This window comes from Anomaloglossus baeobatrachus, chromosome 1, assembly GCF_048569485.1.
Source record: "Anomaloglossus baeobatrachus isolate aAnoBae1 chromosome 1, aAnoBae1.hap1, whole genome shotgun sequence".
Lineage (NCBI taxonomy): Eukaryota > Metazoa > Chordata > Amphibia > Anura > Aromobatidae > Anomaloglossus > Anomaloglossus baeobatrachus.
Genome location: NC_134353.1, coordinates 432,510,183 through 432,534,841, shown reverse-complemented (window position 1 = coordinate 432,534,841; position 24,659 = coordinate 432,510,183). Strand labels below are relative to the sequence as shown.

At 46.9% G+C, this 24,659-nt stretch overlaps 1 protein-coding gene across 7 annotated transcripts in view; it reads right to left on the bottom strand.

Annotated features, from left to right (window-relative positions):
• The window catches only part of PIGG (phosphatidylinositol glycan anchor biosynthesis class G (EMM blood group)), a 686,115-nt gene that overhangs the window by 117,487 nt on the left and 543,969 nt on the right, over positions 1-24,659 (bottom strand). For 6 of the 7 annotated variants that reach the window (XM_075352634.1, XM_075352635.1, XM_075352632.1 and 3 more), the window contains one exon: positions 2,613-2,825. In XM_075352634.1, coding sequence (XP_075208749.1) covers positions 2,613-2,825 — 213 coding nt within the window. Of the gene's footprint in view, positions 1-2,612; positions 2,826-24,659 lie in introns of those variants that run through there. The other variant, XM_075352636.1, reaches the window with a different exon arrangement.

The window sequence follows — 24,659 nt, the reverse complement described above, 5'->3', positions numbered from 1 at the left end:
ACTCTGAGGTTCAGGACAGCACTCTTAGCCCTACTAAGAAAGGACAGCGCCCCTGGCCCTACTAAGCAGGGAAAGCACCCATGGGGCACTACTAAGCAGGGAAAGTACCCATGAGGCCCTACTAAGCAGGGAAAGTGCCCATGAGGCGATACTAAGCAGGGACAGTGCCCATGAGGCCCTACTAAGCAGGGACAGCGCCCATGAGGCCCTACTAAGCAGGGACAGCGCCCATGAGGCCCTACTAAGCAGGAATAGTGCTCTCAGCCCTGCTACTCATGCACAGCTCTCTTAGCCTCAATACCCAATGACAGCTGTCTTATCCCTACTACCTAATGACCGCTGTCGCATAGTCCTACTACCCAATGACTGCTCTCTTATAGCCAGACTACCAAGGGACAGCAGTGATGCAACACTACTAATCAGGGACAAATTTCGTGGAGCACTTTACCCAGGAGAGCTCTCGTACAGCCTTACAATCCAGGGACAGCTCTTGAATAGCTCTTCTACCCAGGGACAGCTGTTATAGCCCCTAGAGAGTTTGTGCATGCAGTCCATGCTCATACCATATTGCATGGAGATCTGCATGAGCCCTTACAATTCTATGCGACCTTTTGAAGGTAACAATAATGCTGATGTGGCCTTTGGTGAAAAGGAGTTTGACACCCCTGCTATAAGGGAAAAGGAGGCAACCTCCTGTAGTGTTGTCGTGGAGGGTGACTAGTGAAGAAAAACAATATTCTGGAGTTTTGTTTTTTTCTCTTTACGGTTTTTACCATCTGGTTTAAATAAGTTTATACTTTGATAGATTGGACTTTTATGGACAAGGCAACACCAAATATATTTTAGAATTTCCTTATTTTAAAAACAAAGAAAGAAAGGGTGAACTTAAAATATATATATATATATATATATATATATATATATATATATATATATATATATATATATATTATTAGAAACTGTTTTATCTTCTTTACTATATTTCCTAGTACCCTTAGGGAATTTGAATCTGGGTCATCTTATCGCTTATACTATATGCTCTAATACAGTACTATTGCGGTATATAGTGAAAATCTCAGTCTCCTACAGAGCTCAGCCTGAGCTTAACAGGGGTGTTGAGATGACATTGATGAGGGTCTTCAGAAAGCTCCCGGTTACCATGCTAACACAAAGTGCCCTATAATCACATTTTGGGTGGCTGATGGGAGCAAGTATGGTGCAATAGCAACATTTCAATGGTTAACAGCAGTGATCAAAGCTTAGCTTTGGCTGTTAGACACAAGTGCTGACTATAACATTTGGCAACAGCCATGTATGGAGTAGGTTCAGGTCCTGAGCTGGCTCCACACACCATGACAGATATCAATCATGAGGCATTAAAGGGTTAAAATGTTTCACTCAAAAGTCAAACACTAATTCAATAGTCAGGAACAACTACACATTAATTAATGCCAACTTCTCAAGAATAAGACCAGCAAAATCTCATTCTTAGATTGTGATGCTTAAGGCCCCGTCACACTAAGCAACATCGCTAGCAACATCGCTGCTAACGAACAACTTTTGTGACGTTGCTAGCGATGTTGCTGTGTGTGACATCCAGCAACAACCTGGCCCCTGCTGTGAGGTCGTTGGTTGTTGCTGAATGTCCTGGGCCATTTTTTAGTTGTTGCTGTCCCGCTGTGAAGCACAGATCGCTGTGTGTGACAGCGAGACAGCAACAACTAAATGTGCAGGCAGCAGGAGCCGGCTTCTGCGGAGGCTGGTAACCACAGTAAACATCGGGTAACCAAGAAGCCCTGTCCTTGGTTACCCGATATTTACCTTCGTTACCAGCCTCCGCCGCTCTCACTGTCAGTGCCGGGTCCTGCTCTGTGCACATGTAGCTGCAGGACACATCGGGTTAATTAACCCGATGTGTGCTGTAGCTAGGAGAGCAGGGAGCCAGCGCTAAGCAGTGTGCGCTGCTCCCTGCTCTGTGCACATGTAGCTGCAGCACACATCGGGTAATTAACCCGATGTGTGCTGTAACTAGGAGAGCAGGGAGCCAGCGCTCAGTGTGCGCTGCTCCCTGCTCTCTGCACGTGTAGCTCCGTGCGGTGGTAACCAAGGTAAATATCGGGTTGGTTACCCGATATTTACCTTAGTTACCAAGCGCAGCATCTTCCACGCGGCGCTGGGGGCTGGTCACTGGTTGCTGGTGAGCTCACCAGCAACTCGTGTAGCGACGCTCCAGCGATCCCTGCCAGGTCAGGTTGCTGGTGGGATCTCTGGAGCGTCGCAGTGTGACATCTCACCAGCAACCTCCTAGCAACTTACCAGCGATCCCTATCGTTGTTGGGATCGCTGGTAAGTTGCTTAGTGTGACTGGGCCTTTAGGGTAAGACACTAGAAAATTATCTAAAAAAAAACAAAACAAAAAAAAACAAACAAACAACAACCATTTATGATTTCTTATAGTTCATGTGTACAATTCCTTTATGAAATGGCTAGATATGCCAGAGAAACGTGTGATTCTACAAGATATTGTCACTTAGAGAATATAAAACATGACCTTAATGTATTAATTGAAGAACTTGTAGTGAGACAATACAGCGGAACATAAAAAGGCCTACCTTTCTCATATGTCTTCAGATTCTCTTTCAGGAGTTTGCAAAGCTGATAACCATTTAAATGGAAAAAACGCAATTGTTCTCTCATGGTCTTATGTTCTACTACTGCTGATAAAAGAGTTCCTAAGCTGCTCATGGAAATTGGCAGTCCAAGGCCCAGTGCTAGAGTGGGAGCCAAGTTGGTTTGTTGAATCATCTCAGGTTCTTCAAATGTCCCTAAAAAGAAAGCCACACAGAGCAATTAAGCCGCAACACTATGCCCAAACCAGAAGCACTATGCATTTAAGTTTAGAATAACAAGGTAAAATACTAAAGAAACAAACTCAATATAAACGTGAAAGAAGTGTATTTGCAACATACAATTAAAGTGTACAGTGTGCGGTTTTGTTTATACATATCTTCATCTGTAATAGTGTCCTATGCTGTTTCTGGGAAGGAAAAATTGGATGGATGGATGAGACCAAAACTGCAGAGGAGTTTTTTCCCCCATTTATTTGGTTAAAAGATTAAAAAAAAAATAAAAAAAATCGGGTGTAGTACTACAGAGATTTTTTTTCCCCAGTTTGTGGGATAATATCTTTAAAGGCAATCTGCCATCCTTTTGAGTAATTACTGTGGGCATACAGGTTGTATACAGCTTATTACGCCCACCGAGGAGCGGCGAGCGTTCGGAGGTGGACTCACTGGACCGTGCCCCGGACTCCCCTGAGAAGGCGACCAGCAGCAAACCCCTATACAGGGACTGTGCGGTGCCTCCCCAGAAGGCCTAAAAGCACGGCAGCCAGGAACCGGTGGTAGGAGTCTCTGTACGGCCAGGCGTAGCTCGGGTACGACGTCCGCAGCAGGCAGAACACGGGTGTGGCACCGGAGATGATCACAGCAGGTGGCACGGAGACGTTCACTGCGGGTATGGCCGGTGACGTCCACTGCGGGTATGGCCGGTGATGTCCACTGCGGGTATGGCCGGTGACGTTCACTGCGGGTATGGCCGGTGACGTCCACTGCGGGTATGGCCGGTGACGTCCACTGCGGGTATGGCCGGTGACGTCCACTGCGGGTATGGCCGGTGACGTCCACTGCGGGTATGGCCGGTGACGTCCACAGCCGGAAGGTACAGAAGGCACTACGGTGAGATAGAGTATTAGTAACGGGCAGGTAACACACGGATAACAGTAGTACAAAGGGGCCAGAACACAAGCAGAGCTCTAGTAGGAGCGTTGCTCGGGCGCCTGCTGCCAGGGGAGGTGAACCTAAATAGTCTTTAGGTAACAGGTGGCCTCTGAGGTCACTTCCAGATAATGAGGCACTACTGCTTTAAGAAAGGGGGCGTGGCCTCGCGTGCAGCCTAGAGTTGCTCACTGCAGAATTGTGTGTGGACGGGAGACAGGAAGAGACTGCAGCAGCTCCAGGAACAGGATGCCTGACCCGGGAGTAAGCAGAGCCTGCAGAGCCATGGGACTCGTAAGAGGAAGCACGTCTCTGCCGGAGGCTGGGACCGGGAGTGCACGTGGGGGCCATGCTGGGGCTGGGCAGATGTGAGGGAGAGCGCCCCCCTCGGGATCTGGTGGGACCAGGCACTACAGTACCCCCCCTGAAGCCCCCCCCTCTTCAGGAAGGACCGGAGGAGATGAGGAGCATCCACATTCTCAGCAGGTACCCACATCCTCTCCTCAGGACCAAACCCCTTCCAGTCTACTAGATAGTAGGTTTTACCTCGGACCTCCTTAGCCGCAAGGATGGCTTTTACCTCGTATACGTCGTCATCGCAAACAGAAAGAGGCGAGTTACCAGGATCACCGTGGAAGCGGCTCAGGACAACCGGCTTGAGGAGGGACACATGGAAGGAATTCGGGATGCGAAGCATAGACGGCAGCTTCAACTTGTAGGACACCTCATTGATCCGTCGGAGCACTTCAAAGGGACCAATAAAGCGGGGACCCAGCTTGTAAGACGGCATCTTCAAGCGGACATACTTGGATGAGAGCCAGACTTTATCCCTGGGTTGAAGGAAAGGAGCATCCAGGCGTTTGTCAGCGTGTTTCTTCATGCGGACAGAGGAATGTTCCAGAGCCAACTTGGTCTCAGCCCAGATGGCGGAGAAGGACCTCACAAGGTCATGGGCTGCAGGGTTGCCCGAAGAACATGTGTTCCCCCCCCCTCACCCCACATTATTGGGGTAATACCCTATCTGCGCTTCTTTTTCCACAGCTCTATACTATGTCACAGGGCACGGCACTTTGGGTCGCTGTCCATACACCACCTGGAACAGAGATTTGGCAGAGGACTCACTTTCATGATTGTTGTAGGAGAACTCGGCCCATGGAAGCAGGTTGACCCAGTTGCTGTGGTGTTCGTCCACGAAGTGGCGGAGATAGTTGGTCAAGACTTGGTTAATACGCTCCACTTGCCCATTGGACTGAGGGTGGTAGGCAGAAGAAAAGTCCAATTGAACATCCATCATTTTGCTGACTGCTCTCCAAAATCGAGCGGTGAACTGGACCCCTCTGTCGGACACGATATGGAGAGGCAAGCCGTGAAGCCGGAAGATATGTTGAATGAACAGTTCAGCAAGAACCGGAGCGGATGGTAGCCCGGAGAGTGGTGTGAAGTGGGCCATCTTGGAGAACCTGTCCACCACCACCCAGATGGCTGTGCAGCCAGACGATTTTGGCAGGTCTGTGATGAAATCCATGCCTATATGTTGCCATGGAACGGATGGCACGGGTAAAGGAAGCAGAGGGCCTGCTGGAGGAGTCTTCGGGACCTTGTTCCGGGCACAGGAGGAACATGATGAAACAAAGTCCTGGACGTAGCCCTGCCCACCAGTAATACTGGGATATCAATTGCAGAGATTTCTTTTGACCCAGGTGACCTGCTATTCGGGAAGAGTGTCCCCACCGAAGTACCTGTTCCCTATCGACCTCAGCAACAAACGTTTTACCGGGAGGAAGGTGGTGCATGTCAATTGGTGCCGTCATTAGCTTGGAAGGTTCAATGATGTGCCGGGGTTCATCCTCCTGATCCACTAACAGGAATGATCGAGACAGCGCATCGGCCTTCAGATTCTTCTCGGCTGGACGGAAGTGCAGAACAAAATCAAAGCGGGCGAAGAACAATGATCATTGGGCCTGTCGGGAGTTTAGCCTTTGGGCTGTCTGGAGATATGCTAGGTTCTTGTGGTCGGTATAGATGGTAACTATGCAATGTCCCTTCCAGCAGATATAGCCATTCCTCCAGGGCCAACTTGATTGCCAGCAACTCATGGTCTCCAATTGAGTAGTTTCGTTCTGCTGAGGAGAAAGCCTTAAAAAAGAAGCCACAGGTTACTGTTCTACCCTCGGACGTTTTCTGTGTAAGGACCGCACTGGCTCCGGATGAGGAGGCATCTACCTCAAGGATAAACGGCTTGTTAGTGTCGGGTCTGTGTAAGGCTGGAGCCGAAGCGAAGGCTCGTTTAATGGGACAGGAAGGAGTCTTCAGCTTCCGGGGTTCACTTCTTTGGGTTCTCCCCTTTGCGAGTGAGAGAGGATATGGGGCGTACCAGAGACGAGAAATGTGGGATGAATTGCCGGTAATAGTTGGCGAATCCCAGGAATCGCTGGATAGCTTTCAACACTTACGGACGGGGCCACTTCAGTACGGCTGACAACTTATCTGGATCCATCTTCAGACCGGTATCAGAGACTATGTGGCCAAGGAAGGGTAGCGAGGTCTGCTCCAACAGGCATTTCTCAAGTTTGGCGTAAAGACGATTCTCCCTCAATCTCTGCAGGACAAGACAGACATGTCTTCGATGGGTATGCAAGTCCAGAGAGAAGATAAGGATGTTGTCCAAATACACGACTACACAGGTGTAGAGGAGATCACGGAAGACGTCGTTCACGAACTCCTGGAAGACCGCCGGAGCGTTACTGAGCCCGAAGGGCATCACTCGGTATTCATAGTGCCCATCACGAGTGTTGAACGCGGTCTTCCATTCGTCTCCCGACCGAATGCGGACCAGATTGTACGCACCCCAGAGATCCAACTTGGAGAAGATCTTGGCACCTCGAAAGAGATCAAACAGTTCCGATATAAGGGGTAGCGGGTATCTGTTTTCACCGTGATCTTATTCAATCCGCGGTAGTCAATGCAAGGCTGTAGACCCCCATCCTTTTCCCACAAAGAAGAAGCCCGCTCCGGCAGGAGAGGAGGATTTTCGGATGAAGCCTCGTGCTAAATTCTCCTTTATGTAGTCAGACATGGCTTGGGTCTCTTCTCGCGACAGTGGGTAGATGCGCCCACGAGGAGGGGTTGTCTCGGGGAGCAAGTCGATGGGACAATCGTAGGGTCTGTGTGGCGGAAATGTCTCAGCTTCCTTCTTGTCAAAGACATCGGCAAAGGACCAATAGGCGGGAGGTAACCCGGGAAGGCTGACCGGCTCGACTGGTGGGTGCGGAGGATGCACTGGTTTCAGGCAGTTGTTGTGGCAAGAAGCACCCCATTGCAGGATGTCTCCAGAATCTCAGTCCAGTACTGGCATGTGTGACCGAAGCCAGGGTATTCCCAGAAGTAGAGCATGTGCCATGCCAGGGAGCACATGGAAGGCGATTGTCTCATAATGCAGCAACCCCACTTGCATTTCACAGTTCTCCGTGATGTACCGGATGGGATCGGGAAGCGGTTTTCCATCTACCGAAGCAAGACTGATGGGGGTAACAAGACGTCGGACAGGAATCCGATGTAGATCCACCACAGACTGTTGGATAAAGTTCCCGGCAGAGCCTGAATCCAAGAATGCATGTTCTGACAACCGGATGGGACCGCAGGACAGGGATACAGGTACATGGAGAAAAGGAGAGGGCTTATCGTGACCTAGGGTGGCCTCTCCAACGGACCCTAGGCTTAGTAGTTTCCCGGCTTTACTGGACAGTCCCGAATGTTTGGCACTTCCGCAGTAGAAGCACTCTCCTGCCGTTCTCCGATTCCTCTGCCGCAGTCTGGACTCAGTGACACGATTGACCTCCATGGGCTCGGGCGGAGCAGGAGGCCTGGTGGAAGGAAGCGACATTGGCCGTTGGAAGGTGGGTGCAAGACGCGGGGTTCTTCTCGCCCGGGCGACTTCTCGGGCACGTTCTTGGAAGCGGAGATCGATACGGGTAGCCAGAGAGACTAGCTCTTCCAGAGTGGTAGGAACATTCCGGCCGGCCAGTTTATCCTTGATTTTTCTGGATAATCCTTCCCAGAAGGCAGCTATTTAAGTGTCATTGTACCACTTGAGTTCCGAAGACAGTGTGCGAAACTCGATTGCATACTGCCCCACGGTGAGATTTCCCTGGCGGATTCTCATGAGCGAAGAAGCTGTAGACGAGAGACGACCTGGCTCATCGAACACCTTACGGAAGGTATTCAAAAAGACGGCCAGGACTTGAACGGTCGGGTCATTCCTCTCCCAGAGCGGATTCACCCAAGCCAAAGCCCGACCACTCAGATGAGACATGATAAATGCTATCTTCGAGCGATCAGTTGCTCGCTGCAGAGGCGACAGCTCAAAGTGCAGGGAGCATTGGTTTAAGAATCCACGACACAAACTGGGATCACCTCCATACATGGGTGGGGAAGCCAGGCGGGAAGGAGACATGCATGTCGACAAACCCGTAGAATCAGTGGTTGTTGAGGAGGCGGAGTTCTGCAGGGCGTATAGGCGGGAATCCACGGACGCCATGTATTCGGCCATGCGTCTCTGGGCTTCATGCTGGCGGGATATCTCCTTCTGTTGGGAACCGTCAGAGGATCCGGAGGTTTGCATGGATGCCAGACGGTATTCCACGGACTTTATGTGAGCCACTAATCTTGCTTGAGTCTCGTGTTGGCGTGAGAGCTCCTGTTGCAAGACGGTCAGGGGGTTAGCCTTGATTCCAGCGGAGTCCATGGCCCGAGCAAACGGTTACGCTTACAGAGGAGCGGCGAGCGTCCGGAGGTGGACTCACTGGACCGTGCCCCGGACTCCACTGAGAAGGCGACGAGCAGCGAACCCCTATACAGGGACTGTGCGATGCCTCCCCAGAAGGCCTAAAAGCACGGCAGCCAGGAACTGGTGGTAGGAGTCTCTGTACGGCCAGGCGTAGCTCGGGTACGACGTCCGCAGCAGGCTGAACACGGGTGTGGCACCGGAGATGATCACAGCAGGTGGCACAGAGACGTCCACTGCGGGTATGTCCGGTGACGACCACTGCGGGTATGGCCGGTGACGTCCACTGCGGGTATGGCCGGTGACGTCCACTGCGGGTATGGCCGGTGACGTCCACTGCGGGTATGGCCGGTGACGTCCACTGCGGGTATGGCCGGTGACGTCCACTGCGGGTATGGCCGGTGACGTCCACTGCGGGTATGGCCGGTGACGTCCACTGCGGGTATGGCCGGTGACGTCCACCGCGGGTATGGCCGGTGACGTCCACTGCGGGTATGGCCGGTGACGTCCACTGCGGGTATGGCCGGTGACGTCCACTGCGGGTATGGCCGGTGACGTCCACAGCCGGAAGGTACAGAAGGCACTACGGTGAGATAGAGTATTAGTAACGGGCAGGTAACACACGGATAAAAGTAGTACAAAGGGGCCAGAACACTAGCAAAGCTCTAGTAGGAGCGTTGCTCGGGCGCTTGCAGCTAGGGGAGGTGAACCTAAATAGTCTTTAGGTAACAGGTGGCCTCTGAGGTCACTTCCAGATAATGAGGCACTACTACTTTAAGAAAGGGGGCGTGGCCTCGCGTGCAGCCTAGAGTTGCTCACTGCAGAATTGTGTGTGGACGGGAGACAGGAAGAGACTGCAGCAGCTCCAGGAACAGGATGCCTGACCCGGGAGTGAGCAGAGCCTGCAGAGCCATGGGACTGGTAAGAGGAAGCACGTCCCTGCCGGAGGCTGGGACCGGAAGTGCACGTGGGGGCCATGCTGGGGCTGGGCAGATGTGAGGGAGAGTGCCCCCCTCGGGATCTGGCGGGACCAGGCGCTACACAGCTGAAATTAGCCAAACCTGTATGCCTCCTGGATGATGGCTTGTAAAGATCATTTTTATATCTTCAATCTTCCAGGTTATGGGGTATACGCTGCCCAGAAAATAAGCAGGAAATCAGACACATGCACATTCTGCATGCTGTCTCTCCTCTGCACATCAATATTGAAGGGCAAAACAGAACAGTGCAATGGATAGACAGCAGACAGAATGCACAAGTGATCTGACATCACAAGGACTGTGAAGAGGAGGGGAGGAATCCTGTATAATGAAGACAAGAGGCAGGCTTATCTTCCGGGTAGCACACACCCCATAGCCCAGAAGATAGAAGGTATAAAAGAGGATTTTTACTGAAGAAACCATCATCTAGGAGGCATACAGGTATGGCTAATTTTATCTCTATATAAAAGAGTACAACCTGTATGCCCATATTAACACCACAAAAGGGTGAGAGATTCAAATTAACCCCTTAATGTACATGTACAATGCTTGTTGTGAGCGGATGAATTGACAGCTGAACTCTCCCCATTCCTAGCATATGATGGCTGTGTATTCAGACATCATCTGCCCCTAGCAACCACAAGTACAAGGGAGCTCCTCCAGCAGCTGCTAAACAAATTTAACCCCTTCAGCCCCAGGGCACTTTCCGTTTTTGCGTTTTTGTTTTTTGCTCCCCTTCTTTCGAGAGCCGTAACCTTTTTTATTTTTCCGTCAATCTTGCCATATGAGGGCTTGTTTTTTTGCGGGACAAGTTGTACTTTTAAATGAAACCATAAGTTTTACCATATGGTGTACTGGAAAACAGCAAAAAATTCCAAGTGTGGAAAAACTGCAAAAGAAGTGTGATGGCACAATAGTTTTTGGGATGTTTTATTCACGGTGTTCACTATATGGTAAAACTGATGTGCGGGTGTGATGCCTGAGGTCGGTGCGAGTTTGTAGACACCAAACATGTATAGGTTTACTTATATCTAAGGGGTTAAAAAAAATTCACAAGCTTGTCCAATAAAAGTGGCGTACGTTTTGCGCCATTTTCCAAAACCCGTAGAGTTTTCATTTTTCAAGATCTATGGCTCATTGACTGCTTATTTTTTGCGTCTCAAGTTGACGTTTCTAATGGTACCATTTTTGCGCAGATGCTACGTTTTGATCGCCTGTTATTGCATTTTGCGTAAAACTTGCGGCGACCAAAAAACTTAATTTTGGCATTTGGAATTTTTTGCCACTATGCCGTTTACCAATCAGATTAATTGATTTTATATTTTGATAGATCGGGCATTTCTGAACGCGGCGATACCAAATGTAAGTATATTTATTTATTTTTTAACCCTTTAATTTTCAATAGGGGGAAAGGGGGTAATTTGAACTTTTAGGTTTTGGGTTTTTTTTAATTTTTTTAAAACTTTTATTTACTTTTTTTTTTTTTTATTTTACTAGTCCCCCTAGGGGGCTATAGCGATCAGCAATCCAATCACTCTTATCTATCTGCTGATCACAGCTATACAGCTGTAAACAGCAGATACAGTCACTTCCTGATTCCCTGGCCTCCGGGCCGGGTGAAAACGAAAGTGAAACATCATAGCTGCAGGCGTCATCACATGACCCTGTGCTACAATGGCAACCACCGAAAGTCACGTGATCACTCACGTGACTTCGGTGGGGCCGGCGGTAAGTGAAAATCTTCACCGCGCCTATATACATCTCGCTGCCAGACTTTGGCAGCGAGATGTAAGGGGTTAATGTTACGGGTGGAATGCGATTCCACTCGTAACATGCAGGCACACGTCAGCTCTTGAAAACAGCTGATATGTGTGCTGATCAACGCCGCCTGCCCGCGGCAGAGGGCGGGGCTTAACGGGACACGCTCCATGACGGATATATCCGTCCATGGTCGTGAAGGGGTTAAAAAAAAACAGGTTATTAAATAACAGAAATACACCAGTACAGAATAAAGGCAAATATAATATACGTTTACAGAGTTGTATCAGGGTTCAATGTTAATAAAGTGCATAATCCAAATACATGGGGTGTCAAGACACCTAAACAAAATATCAAGAACAAGAGGAACAAACATAACATACATATTGCCGTGAAGGTTTCCATTTTTGGCACCAACCTGGTAATGTTAAGGGAGAAGAAATCCACATTTCACAAACTTAATTATATTTTTCAGGGCATCCCCTATTTTGATACACCGTCCGCTCGTAGGGGAGCATTCCACTTACTAAATCTATCCATGCACGTACTGTCGGGGGCTGCTGCCCATCCTCCCCAGGGCAATAAGCTTCTTGGCCATAAAAGAAGGATTCCCACAGAAAAATGTTGTGGTGGTGAGACCAAGTTCCTTCATCCAAGACTCCAAACAAACTGCGCAGTGGATCAAGAGGTATGAAAAAGGAGGCCAAAGAGGATAGGAGCACGCCAACCCCATGATAAACATGATAAAAGGCAGCAATTACCGGGCATCTCCAAATCATGTGTAAAAAGTCCGCTCCTTCCCTTTGTCACTGCATGCACTCTGATGCCTCCCAATGTCGCATCTTAAATAATCTCAGTTGAGTAAGGTACGCCTGGTGTATTATAAAGATTTGGATCATTTTATTATTGAGTGACAGGGAGACCTTAGTAGGTGATTCCAAAACCTCCTCCCAGTGTTTTCCCTGCAGATTCGGAATCGGCAGCCCCCACTTTTCTTTAACTGCCAAAAGGTTGGGACTCATTGCCCACAGACAGCAGGTATGTATACAAAGAGGAAATCAGCCCTTTCGGGCACTGAGCCTGAAGTATCCCTATTAGGCTACTTTCACACATCAGGTTTTTTCCATCAGGCACAATCCGGAAAAAACGGGTAAAACGGATCCGGTACCGCATCCGTTTTATCCCCATAGATTTGCATTTTTACCGGATTGTGCCTGATGGCTTTGTGTTGCATCCGTTTTTTTCAGGATGCGGCAAAATTAATTAAAGCGGCGGCCGGAGGCAACGTATCCTGTAACGTTTTTTCGTCCGGCAAAAAAAACCACATCGCACCGGATCCGGCGTGTTTTACAATGGAAGTCTATGGACGCCGGATCCGGCGCAATGCGGAAAAAAACGGATGCGGCTGCCGGATCCGTTTTTATAAACTGTGCATGCTCCAATGTTTTGAAAAAACGGATCCAGCAAAAAAACGGACAAAACGGATGCAAAAACTGATGCAAAACGGATCCACCGGATCCATTTTTTTACGCATCCGGCATAACGGATCCGTTAAAAAACGGATCCGGTGGATACGGTTTTTACATTTTTTGCCGGATCCGTTGGATCAGGAAAACAAAGGATTGTGCCTGAATGCAGAAAACTGATGTGTGAAAGTAGCCTTACAGGAAAGGCGGACAATAGAGCGATCCCATGTGTATTCTTATGTGATGTTAGATCGCCGTTCTGAGCTGCAAATATCTAATGAAGTAACAACTAGCAACATTAAACTGGACTGGACCTGTTCAAAGGATAAGATATTTTGTTCATATATCTCACCAAAAGAGAAAAAAACACCGTGTGAACTCTAGAATGTGGAAGATGGGTGGTCTATCAGAGAGGGAAAATATACATTTTGCCATAGAGACATTTCAGCTATAATATCGGAAAAGTGAACGACCCTTTTTGTCTGTCTCCATACCTGCCACGCTAGTCTATGAAGGGGCAGCAATTTGTGCGGTCCCAGTTCCTCTACTTCGAGGAGACCAATGACCAAAAATTGCCAAAAGAAAAAGGTTCAGGAAAGAGAAGTATTTTAGTATCAGTGAACCCAAGCATGTAAGTCATGAATGCAGAAAATGTATCTGCCTAAGCTAAGTGCTAATAAATAAATGGAGTACCAAAAAAAGGAACTATAGCACATAGCAAGATTTAAAAGTAGTAAATTTTATTACACCAAGTTAAAGGGACTGTATCGTCTAATTTTGTTTTTTGGTTTTTTTTGTAGGCCAAATCAGCTAACAATATTATTATAATTGTGTAACAACTATTTTCTTAATGTAATTCAACTTTTAAATCTGTAAAATAAAACTTTTATATAAAAAATACTTATAATTGCCAGTAGGGGGAGCATCTTCCTGTGTACACATCAAAAAGCTATAGTAATCCTTAGTAGAATTACGATAGCTGTAAATTTGGGCAGTCACTAGATGACATGCCTATTCTCCTCTCCTTTTGGGTGTTACACTGCACCCAAAAGGGGAGGAGGTGTATTTCATAGTAATGTGTCGCCATTTTCTGGGTGACTGTATATGAATTGTACAGCTCCACCCGGAAGTAAAGTGGAAACACATTATACATATATATATACAGACTGCGGTCATCGGATCCTCCCGGTCCCGCCACCGCTGCTTCAATCTCCCGTGCGACGGCAGGCCCGCTCCCGTGCGGCGGCAGGCCCGCTCCCGTGCGGCGGCAGGTCTGCTCCCGTGCGGGAGATGAAGCAGCTGCGAAATCAAAAGTGAACAGTAGAAAAGAAAAAAAAAAAGACATACTCACCTGTCTGCAGACTCCTGGTGCCATGCCCGCTCCCAGCTCCTCTCTCGGTACCGCCGCTCCGACTGTGTGCCGGCTCCAAGGCTCGTCCGATGGATGCAGGACCTGGCGGAGGATCACCTGATGCAGTCACCTGACGCATCAGCTGATCGCAAGTCGCGCGGTGATGCTGGCTTTTTACCGCCCAGCTATCAGCTGATGCCGTCAGGAGACTATCAGCTGATCACCGGCAGCTCCTGCAGCGATCGGACAGGAGCCAGCACGTAAGTGTGAACGTTTTTTTTTTTTTTTTTTTTTCACTGATGCATCAGCTGATTGTATAAAAGCCGTTTATACAATAAACTGATGTGTCATGTGATTCTGGCCCGTGAACCTGACACAACATCTGATCGGTATGCCTTCCAGCAAACCGATCAGATGATATTGGACGGCGCGGGACCCTTGGCCCAGGATTAGTGCAGAGGGGGGTTCTTTATTTCAATAAAGATGGAGTCACTAATTGTGTTGTGTTTTATTTCTAATAAAAATATTTTTCTGTGTGTTGTGTTTTTTTTATTTTATCTTTACTAGAAATTCATGGTGGCTATGTCTAATATTGGCGTGACACCATGAATTTCGGGCTTAGGGCCAGCTGATAATATAAAGCTAGCCCTAACCCCATTATTACCCAATGAGCCACCCATCACCAGGACAGCTGGAAAAGTTGGATACAGCGCCAGAAGATGACTCTTCTACGAAAGGGCCATTTTCTGAGGTGGCTGCGGACTGCAAAATGCAGCGTGGGTGCCCAGAAAGCTTGGGCCCTCTGCACTGCGGATTCCAATCCCCAGCTGCCTAGTTGTACCTGGCTGGACTCAAAAATTGGGCGAAGCCCACGTCTTTTTTTTATTTTAATTATTTCATGAAAGTCATGAAATAATTAAAAAAAAGGACTTCGCTATATTTTTGGTTCACAACCGGGTACAAATCGGAAGCTGGGGGTTGGGGGCAGCCCGTACCTACCTGCTGTACCTGGCTAGCATACAAAAATATGGCGAAGCCCATGTCATTTTTTTGGGGGGGGCAAAAAACTCCTGCATACAGTCCTGGATGGAGGATGCTGAGCCTTGTAGTTCTGCAGCTGCTGTCTGCTCTCCTGCATACACTATTAGATGGAGTATGCTGAGCCTTGTAGTTCGGCTCTCCCTGCCTGTCCCTCCAGCATAACGTCCTGTATGGAGCATGCTGAGCCTTTTAGTTCTGCAGCTGTCTGCTCTCCTGCATACACTAGTGGAGAATGAAGAACATATTGAAGAAGGAAATGTCATCAGACCGTTTATATTTTTTTATTTTTTATACAATCTTTAATGGCATTGTTCAATGATAAAAACGCATAAAAACGCAGTGAGCAAAAACGCAGCAAAAAACACGGTAAAAAAATCATGCGCTGTTGTCACGGTTTTTTGCAACAGGTGCTTTTTTTGTGCATTTTTTGCTACAAAAAACGCACAAAAACAGCATAAAAAAAAAGCAGGGTGTGAACCTAACCTTACTTTCAGCTACAGTTTAGTGATGAGGGGGTGTCATATAGACGCCTGCCATCAGTGAACTATGACTTAGTGGCAGCTATGGGCTGCTGCCATTAACTCCTTCATTACCTCGATTACCACCGCATCACGGCATCGGAAAGACCCGTGAAAAGTCCGGCACTGTCGCATCTAATGGATGCGGCAATTACGGGTGGCTGCTGGCTGATATTTTTAGGCTGGGGGGCTCCCCATAACGTGGGCCTCCCCAGCCTGAGAATACCAGCCCCCAGCTGTGATGCTTTATCCTGGCTGGTTAGAAAAATTGGGGCGGACCGCACGCTGTTTTTGATAATTTGTTTGGTTTACTGTACGCTATGGACCCGCCCACCGGCGGCTGTGATTGGTTTGGTTGCACTGAGACAGCTGTCACTCAGCATTGGGGTGTGTCTGCCTGCAACCAATCACAGCCACAGGTGAGCAGGGAAGGAGTGAATACGAGATGGAATAATGAGCCGGCTTTGGAAGATGAAAGCCACCGCCGTGAGAGCAGTGTGACAGCCGCCCGGTCATCGGTGAGTATGAAGCGCTTGTTCCTACCCCTTTGGGGCAGATTCTGTTTCCCATAAACTTTATATGGGGAGCAGCATCCGGCCATATACTGGGGATCAATCCTCTGCCGACCCACAGTCTGCGGGTGATTGGTCTGTCAGCCCTCGAAACCGCAGGGACCTGAGTAAAAGAATTGTCATGCAATTGTTTTAGCTGCGGGAATCCCGCAGCAAAACTTGCAGCTGTCAAAATCCGTATAGTGCGCACTGCATTTTTTTCCCATAGGTTTTGCTGGTGAATCACTGCAGAGATGTTATGAACGTTTTCTGCAGCGAAACATGAAGCAAATCTGCAGGAAATCCACGGCAAAAAACGGCAAGTGCGCACAGAGCCTTACACATATATACAGTGACTGTTACACATATATATACAGACTGCGGTCATCGCACCCACATATATATACTGACTGTTACACATACAGTATACGCTGTATGGCACTGTATGGTGGCTCAGTAGTTAGCACTGTACGGTGGCTCAGTAGTTGGCACTGTATGGTGGCTCTGTATGGTGGCTCAGTAGTTAGCACTGTACGATGGCTCAGTGATTAGCACTGTATGGTGGCTCAGTAGTTATCACTGTATGGTGGCTCTGTAGTTGGCACTGTAACACACACACACACACACAAACATGGACGGGGATGGGGAAAGCGGAGGGAGGGGCTTTCATTACAGACGGTAACAGCAGGGGGCTGGTTAGAGCAGAGGGAGGACACACACACACCGCCAGCCGCCAGAACAGGGCTGGGGACAGCGGAGGGAGGGGCTTTCATTACAGACGGTAACAGCAGGGGGCTGGTGAGAGCAGAGGGAGGACACACACACACCGCCAGCCGCCAGAACAGGGCTGGGGACAGCGGAGGGAGGGGCTTTCATTACAGACAGTAACGGCAGGGGGCGGGGGCTGGTGAGAACAGAGGGAGGGAGGGAGGAGGTGTCATCGGTAACAGGGGGAGGGGAGGCGGCCAGGACTCACATCCCGGCGGTTGACAGGTGTAAAGTGGAGAAAAAAGCATGGCTTGAATCTCCACAAAAATGGCGCTGAGATCCTCCCTCTGCTGTGATCTGGACAGCCCAGGGGGCGCGTCCAGGTCACAGCATACGCCCACTGTAACATTACACATAGGGTCGGATAACGACCACTATTCTCTATGCACAGGGGCTGCCATGAAGGAGTGTGTAACTGTCGTTACACACACAGCAAATCCAACATGGCCCCCAGTACATACAGTAAAATTAGAATAACAGTAAAATTAGAATAACAGAAAAAGTAAATAAGCTACAATTTTCATTTTGTATTAAAAATACTTGATTTCAGAATCACTATTTTTAATACAAAAATAAAAAAAACACGATACAGTCCCTTTAAAAGCAAGGTGCAATCAATGTGAAATGAAAAGCACTACCAAAACAGCAGAAGGATAGATGAGGACAAAGCAACCATACAAAACAGATTATATATATATGATGTGTATATACATATATAATGCCACTCCAAGACTTTCAAAGGGTTATATACAGAACTAATCAAAATTACATACAATAGCCCAAGTGGTAAAGCATAGGCAGGGATAGATGTACCGTTAACTAAGTAATCCAAAATAACAAGAGGTATCAATAGAAAAGTTATAATATATTACCAAGTGGCATCTCCTCCTGCTGGTGTTGGCGCTGTTCCCTTTACGTGTTGCAGCTTAGGACATTTGTCAGGGGGCATCCCTGTTACGGCCCCTGGGTCTGTTGCTCCACGTTCCCTTTCTTCCCCTTCTGCTTCTCGTTTGCGTCGTTCCAGTCGTTTGGGAACTTCTTAGCTTCCTGAGTCTCAGTCCCAATTTTGAGCTACTGAGCATGCTCACGGACGTAGTCATTTCTGAGGCTAGGTGTGTACTCTGTTCTGAGCATGTCTGCGACGTGGCATTACATGATTGGCCGAGGGTGACGTCACTTATGTCGTTGCTCGTTACTATTGGCCCAGGGTCGTTTCTGTTAATTATCCTTCATCTTGTGGGCGGAGCCAAGTTTATAAAGGGCCCTGGAGCCTGCCTCTCGGCGCTCAGTCATTACATGCGCTTGTGTGGGAGTAGACGCTTCATGCGAGTCTGCATACTATCCCCGCTACCAATCTCTATAGTGGTATCGGGTTAGGCAGGGACTTAGTACCGATTCAGGCATCGTTGTACCCGCTTCCCATGCTTTAGGGGAGTCAGGCTAAATAGGAACTTCTCCCCCTTCGCTCTTGTTTACTCTCTGCGGATAGCATAGAGTTCCCTGGCTCCTTATAGTGCGGTTAGCACACGGGGCTTGGACAGGGACTTGCACTTGAGCCATTTCAGAGAAAGCTATTGCTCTCTGTTATCAGCTGTCATATTACACTTCCTCTATGAGCATAATAGAGGTTAGTTCTTAGGTTTGCCTGTGACCATTAACAGGAGACCTGTGCATTCTCTCCTTTTCTAGGAGCATAGTGTATGCTTTGTTAATTTACTAGCTTACTTCTGTGAAGTAACAGAGGTATTTCCTATTCGTATCAGGCAGTCTCCCTAACTTAATTTATTTGCCACCACATATTAGTTTATGCTAATACGGTACTCGCTGTGAGTTAAACAGGGTGTGTCGTACTAGTCCTTGTGTTGTGGTGAAGTAACAGGAACAAGTACCGTGTTTTTCCAAAAATAAGACACTGTCTTATATTTTTTTTGCCCCCCAAAAAAGCACTAGGGCTTATTTTTGGAGGAGGTCTTATTCTTGGAGAAACACGGTTGGGGGTAAGTTTACCCCCCAAAAAAGCAGACCCCCACTTCCCAGGAGACTCATACTCACCAGACCAGGACGTCTGCATGGTTCCCAGGTCCTCCTGTGATCTTCGGTCGGTGCTGCACGCCGTCCTACCCTGCTGCTAGCTGACACGCTAACACACACAGAAGATCCCAGACACACACAGCAGATCACAGATATACACAGCAGATCACACACAGCAGATCGCAGGCACACACAGCCGATCACAGATACACACAGTCGATCACAGGTACACAGAGCCGATCACAGACACACACAGCCGATCACAGATACACACACAGCAGATCGCAGATATACACAGCAGATCACACACAGCGGGTCACAGGCACAGACAGCCGATCACAGATACACACAGCCGATCACAGATACACACAGCCGATCACAGATGTACATACAGCCGATCGCAGATATACACAGCAGATCACACACAGCAGATCTCAGGCACGCACAGCCATCACAGATACACACATCTGATCGCAGACACACACAGCCGATCACAGATACACACACAGCAGATCACAGATATACACAGCAGATCACACACAGCAGATCGCAGGCACACACAGCTGATCACAGATACACACAGAAGATCGCAGATATACACAGCAGATCACACACAGCCATCACAGATACACACATCCGATCGCAGGCACACACAGCCGATCACAGATACACACATCCGATCGCAGGCACGCACAGCCATCACAGATACACACAGCCGATCGCAGGCACACACAGCCGATCACAGATACACACATCCGAACGCAGACACACACAGCCGATCGCAGAAAAACACAGCCGATCGCAGACACACACACACACAGCCGATTGCAGACACACACACACACATCACATCACATCCAGCACTTACGGCAGCAGAGAATGAGAGCAAGTCACGTGTCCGACCGCAGGTCCTGTTCGTCGCGCTGCACCGCACTGCCTCTTAGGATTCTCCCGGCGAGAAGAGATCGGTGTCACTGGATGAGGTGAGTGTGTATGCGATCCGATGTGTGTGCGATCCGATGTTTGTGTGTGTGTGTGTGATTTGTTGTTTGCGTGTGAGCCGATGTTTGTCTGTGCGATCTGACTGTGTGTGCGCGATCCGATGTTTGTGTGTGCGATCTGGTGTGTGTGTGAGATCTGATTGTGTGTGTGTGTGTGTGTGTGTGTGTGAGAGCTGATGTGTGTGGGTGTGTGATCACTGCAGGTCCTCTGCTCGGTGTCTGGTGAGTGTAATTGCCGGGTGCCGCTGTGTATAATGAAGTGTCCTGCAGTATCTGTATCTTTTTTTAGCTGCACGGACACTTCATTATTGATCCGGGACTAGGGCTTATATTTAAGCCTTTCTCCGAAAATGCTGAAAATCCCTGCTAGGGCTTAATTTTGGGGGAGGTCTTATTTTTGGAATAACACGGTACAAGTACTACTTCTGTGGTACAGACACCCTTTTCTGCTGTCACTAGCGGCAGTTGCACGGTGGGCCCTGACTGCCTGTTACTCATTATTAGTTATAATACCATGCAGCCCTGTAACAATCCCCTTTTAACTTGGTCTAATGAAATTTACTACTTTTAAATCTTGCCATGTGCTATAGTTCCTTTTATTTGGTAAATTTGAGGAGACCAAGTAGAGAGCCTGTCAAGCGATTATTCCTGGCTCACTGCATAAATATAGTAGGTGCTCAGAAAAATAATAGTAGTCCAAATAGAAAAATAGTTCTGGCACACTCAAAGGGTATATGAAAAAAGAGACTCTTGGAATGCTTGAAAGGTTTTATTTGTGCAGAAGTCAAAAAATGTTGATAATTCATCCAACGTTTCGACCATTACATTGAAGGTCTTTATCAAGGACAAAGTTTATCTAGTATAACAAAAACACGTGTACAATTAGTGCATAGTAAAAACATATAGTAATGTAGTATCTTATACAGAAAAGTAGCCTGTAATTACAGACCCTCTGAACATATCGGATAGCACATAATAAAACAAGGGTACATATGTGCTCATCGAATCTATGCATATTCAATATAAAGAAAGCCTATCATAAGAAAAACTCATACAAGTAAAAATATAATTCTGTAAATGGGATAAAAAGAGGCAGCAGTGACACCCACCTATATGAACAAATGTGCGGTGTATGTTCTATAGTATGTGGACATCACCATAGGGTCAGGATGGACAAAAATGCAATCCTATACAGGAGATAGAGTCAAATGAGTATTACATACAAAACATACAAAAACATGCAAATGATATGAGAAAGACATTCTTTTCTTACTTTCGCAAAAAATGAACAAAATGAAATTTTCATATATTTAAATGACTTTCTCTCTAAATACCTTATGCACTGAAGAGGGTAGGTAGGTAAATGGTAGAGACCATTTTCAATAAAATGAAAGCGTCGTGGAATGTAGACAATTCTAGATGCAAATAGTTATAAACGTGCATATTAGAGTAATACACAGGGTATCGGGGACTACATGTATTTTGACAAGTAGGAATTAAAGAATCAACATAAAGGAAACAGTCTACCTGGAAAAATGAGTAGTTGTCAAAGGTAGGTACCCTAGGGATTAGGGAGGAGTATCGTGTTTCCTTCACTGATGGTTATTCAGTTGCCTCAGAGGAAAAGGGAATGTTCTGAGCAAAAGAGGCATACATACTTGCATCAAAGTAATATTTTTAAAAAAACCATAGAGAGAAGGAGAAGATATACAAAATGATACAGTAGAAAATTCCCAGTGACCACAGGGTGACATGTTCATAGTTTATTTTGGTTTTCGTTTATTTTGTTCATAGTACTCATGTCACCCTGTCGTCACTGGGAATTTTCTCGGTGAAGTATCAGAATACTGTTTCTGCATTCCAGGTAGTTTGCCTTCGCATTATGTGATATTTGGTACACATGTATCATTTTGTATATCTTCTCCTTCTCTCTATGGTTTTTTTAAAAATATTACTTTGATGCAAGTATGTATGCCTCTTTTGCTCAGAACATTCCCTTTTCCTTTGAGGCAACTGAGTAACCATCAGTGAAGGAAACACGATACTCCTCCCTAATCCCTAGGGTACCTACCTTTGACAACTACTCATTTTTCCAGGTAGACTGTTTCCTTTATGTTGATTCTTTAATTCCTACTTGTCAAAATACATGTAGTCCCCAATACCCTGTGTATTACTCTAATATGCACGTTTATACCTATTTGCATCTAGAATTGTCTACATTCCACGACGCTTTCATTTTACTGAAAATGGTCTCTACCATTTACCTACCTACCCTCTTCAGTGCATAAGGTATTTAGAGAGAAAGTCATTTAAATATATGAAAATTTCATTTTGTTCATTTTTTGCGAAAGTAAGAAAAGAATGTCTTTCTCATATCATTTGCATATCTGTATGTTTTGTATGTAATACTCATTTGACTCTATCTCCTGTATAGGATTGCATTTTTGTGCATCCTGACCCTATGGTGATGTCCACATACTATAGAACATACACCGCACATTTGTTCATATAGGTGGGTGTCACTGCTGCCTCTTTTTATCCCATTTACAGAATTATATTTTTACTTGTATGAGTTTTTCTTATGATAGGCTTTCTTTATATTGAATATGCATAGATTCGATGAGCACCTATGTACCCTTGTTTTATTATGTGCTATTTGATATGTTCAGTGGGTCTGTAATTACAGGCTACTTTTCTGTATAAGATACTACATTACTATATGTTTTTACTATGCTCTAATTGTACACGTGTTTTTGTTATACTAGATAAACTTTGTCCTTGATAAAGACCTTCAATGTAATGGTCGAAACGTTGGATGAATTATCAACATTTTTTTACTTATGCACAAATAAAACCTTTCAAGCATTCCAAGAGTCTCTTTTTTCATATACCCTTTGAGTGTGCCAGAACTATTTTTCTATTTCAAGTAGAGAGCCTGTCCCCACTGCAAGAGCTAGGTGGCTCTCGGTGTTAGGTAAGCAAGAGCCTGGCATCCATGAAGATATTGCCTTTAACTGACCAGCTAAATAATAGTAGAAAGTCTGGTAACGTCGTTCCCCCCCATTTGTTTGGACCTATGCAGGGTAGTCAGTTTTAATTCGGGTAATGTATTGCCCCACTCTAACCCGGTTATGAACGTATTTAAGGACAAAAAGAAAGATTTAGGGACTATTACCGTACTATGTTGGAGAAAATAGCTACATTTGAGGAGCAAAACCATCTTTATTAAATTGATACGTCCCGCGACTGATAAGGGGAGCTTGCTCCATAGTAGAAATTTTTGTCTAGACAGTTCTAAAAGAGGGTATATATTTGACGGGAGGTCTTGTCTACTATCCTTTTGTATGATGGATTACCAAATATTTAAAACTAGAGATAAAACGCAAAGGGACTAGAGCCTCTAAATGGGGCGTAGCACCATGGGAGAGGGACATCAAATTGGATTTATCCCAATTTATGCCTAGTCCAGAGTATACAGTAAAGTCATCTATAACATTGACAACCTGGAGGCAGTGACCGCTTCACATGATCCATAAATATAATCATATCATCTGCGTACAGACCAATTGTGTCTATCCTGTCAGCAGTCTGGATACCTTTCACCAGTCTATCCGAACGTATCTTAATTGCTAACGCTTCAACAGCTATCGCAAATAGAGCCGGGGACAAGGGACATAACTGGTGGGTCCCACTTTCTAATAAGAAAGGTTCAGATGAGATTCCATTAATCACCATTCTGACCTTGGGAGCCCGATATTGCATTAGAATCAAAACACAGAATCGGGGACCAAATCCGAAGTTCTAGAGGCAGGCCATCAGGAAGTTCTACTACAGAGAATAGAACGCCTTGGCTGCGTCCAGCGAAGTCAAGGCCCATTCGTTTTTTTTTTTCCAGTTTGAAGTTTTATTGGTTTCAAAAGAGAAACATACAGATAGTTTCATTGTCCAATACTCTCGAATATTAACATGTTGAAACATTGAAAAATAAAGAGCCTTTACAACGGATCAAAGCATCAGGCTCAACGACTTTACAGCTGTAAGTAAGGAAAATTTGGACAACGAGTCTTCCCACAAATGAGAAAAAGGCAGGCGTAAAGAGAAGTGAACGGGGAGAGGTGAAGATCAGAGAAGAGAGAAGGGATGGGGATGTGGATCAGTGAAGAAGGAGACATGGAGGGGTGTGCGATGACCGGGACGGAAGCCTAAACTGTTGAACCTGAACAGGGAAAGTAAATGGTTTCTGGGGGTGATGCATGCCAAGGAGTCTGATCACTGGGAGTTAATTAAAGCTAGGAACTTAAGGCCAGAGAGGAAGACCTCCCACGTGAGCCATTTAGAGGAAGTTTCCACTATCTGACCTCGCGACTGGGCCATTACCATCTCCATACGGTGTACTGTATTTACTTCTGTCGCCCATTCCTCTATGGTCGGAGGAGTGGAGTCTTTCCAACGTCGTGGGATCACTGTCTTGGCGGCCTGGCGGAGATGTCCCGTGAGGGATTTTTTTGTACGTTTTTTCTGATATTTTAAACATAAACAGCAGGGCTGCCTCGGGGCGACTAGGGACTATGATCCCCGTAACCTCTTGGATAGCCACCAATACTTTGCTCCAGTAGGCCGTCAGGTTCTAGCAGG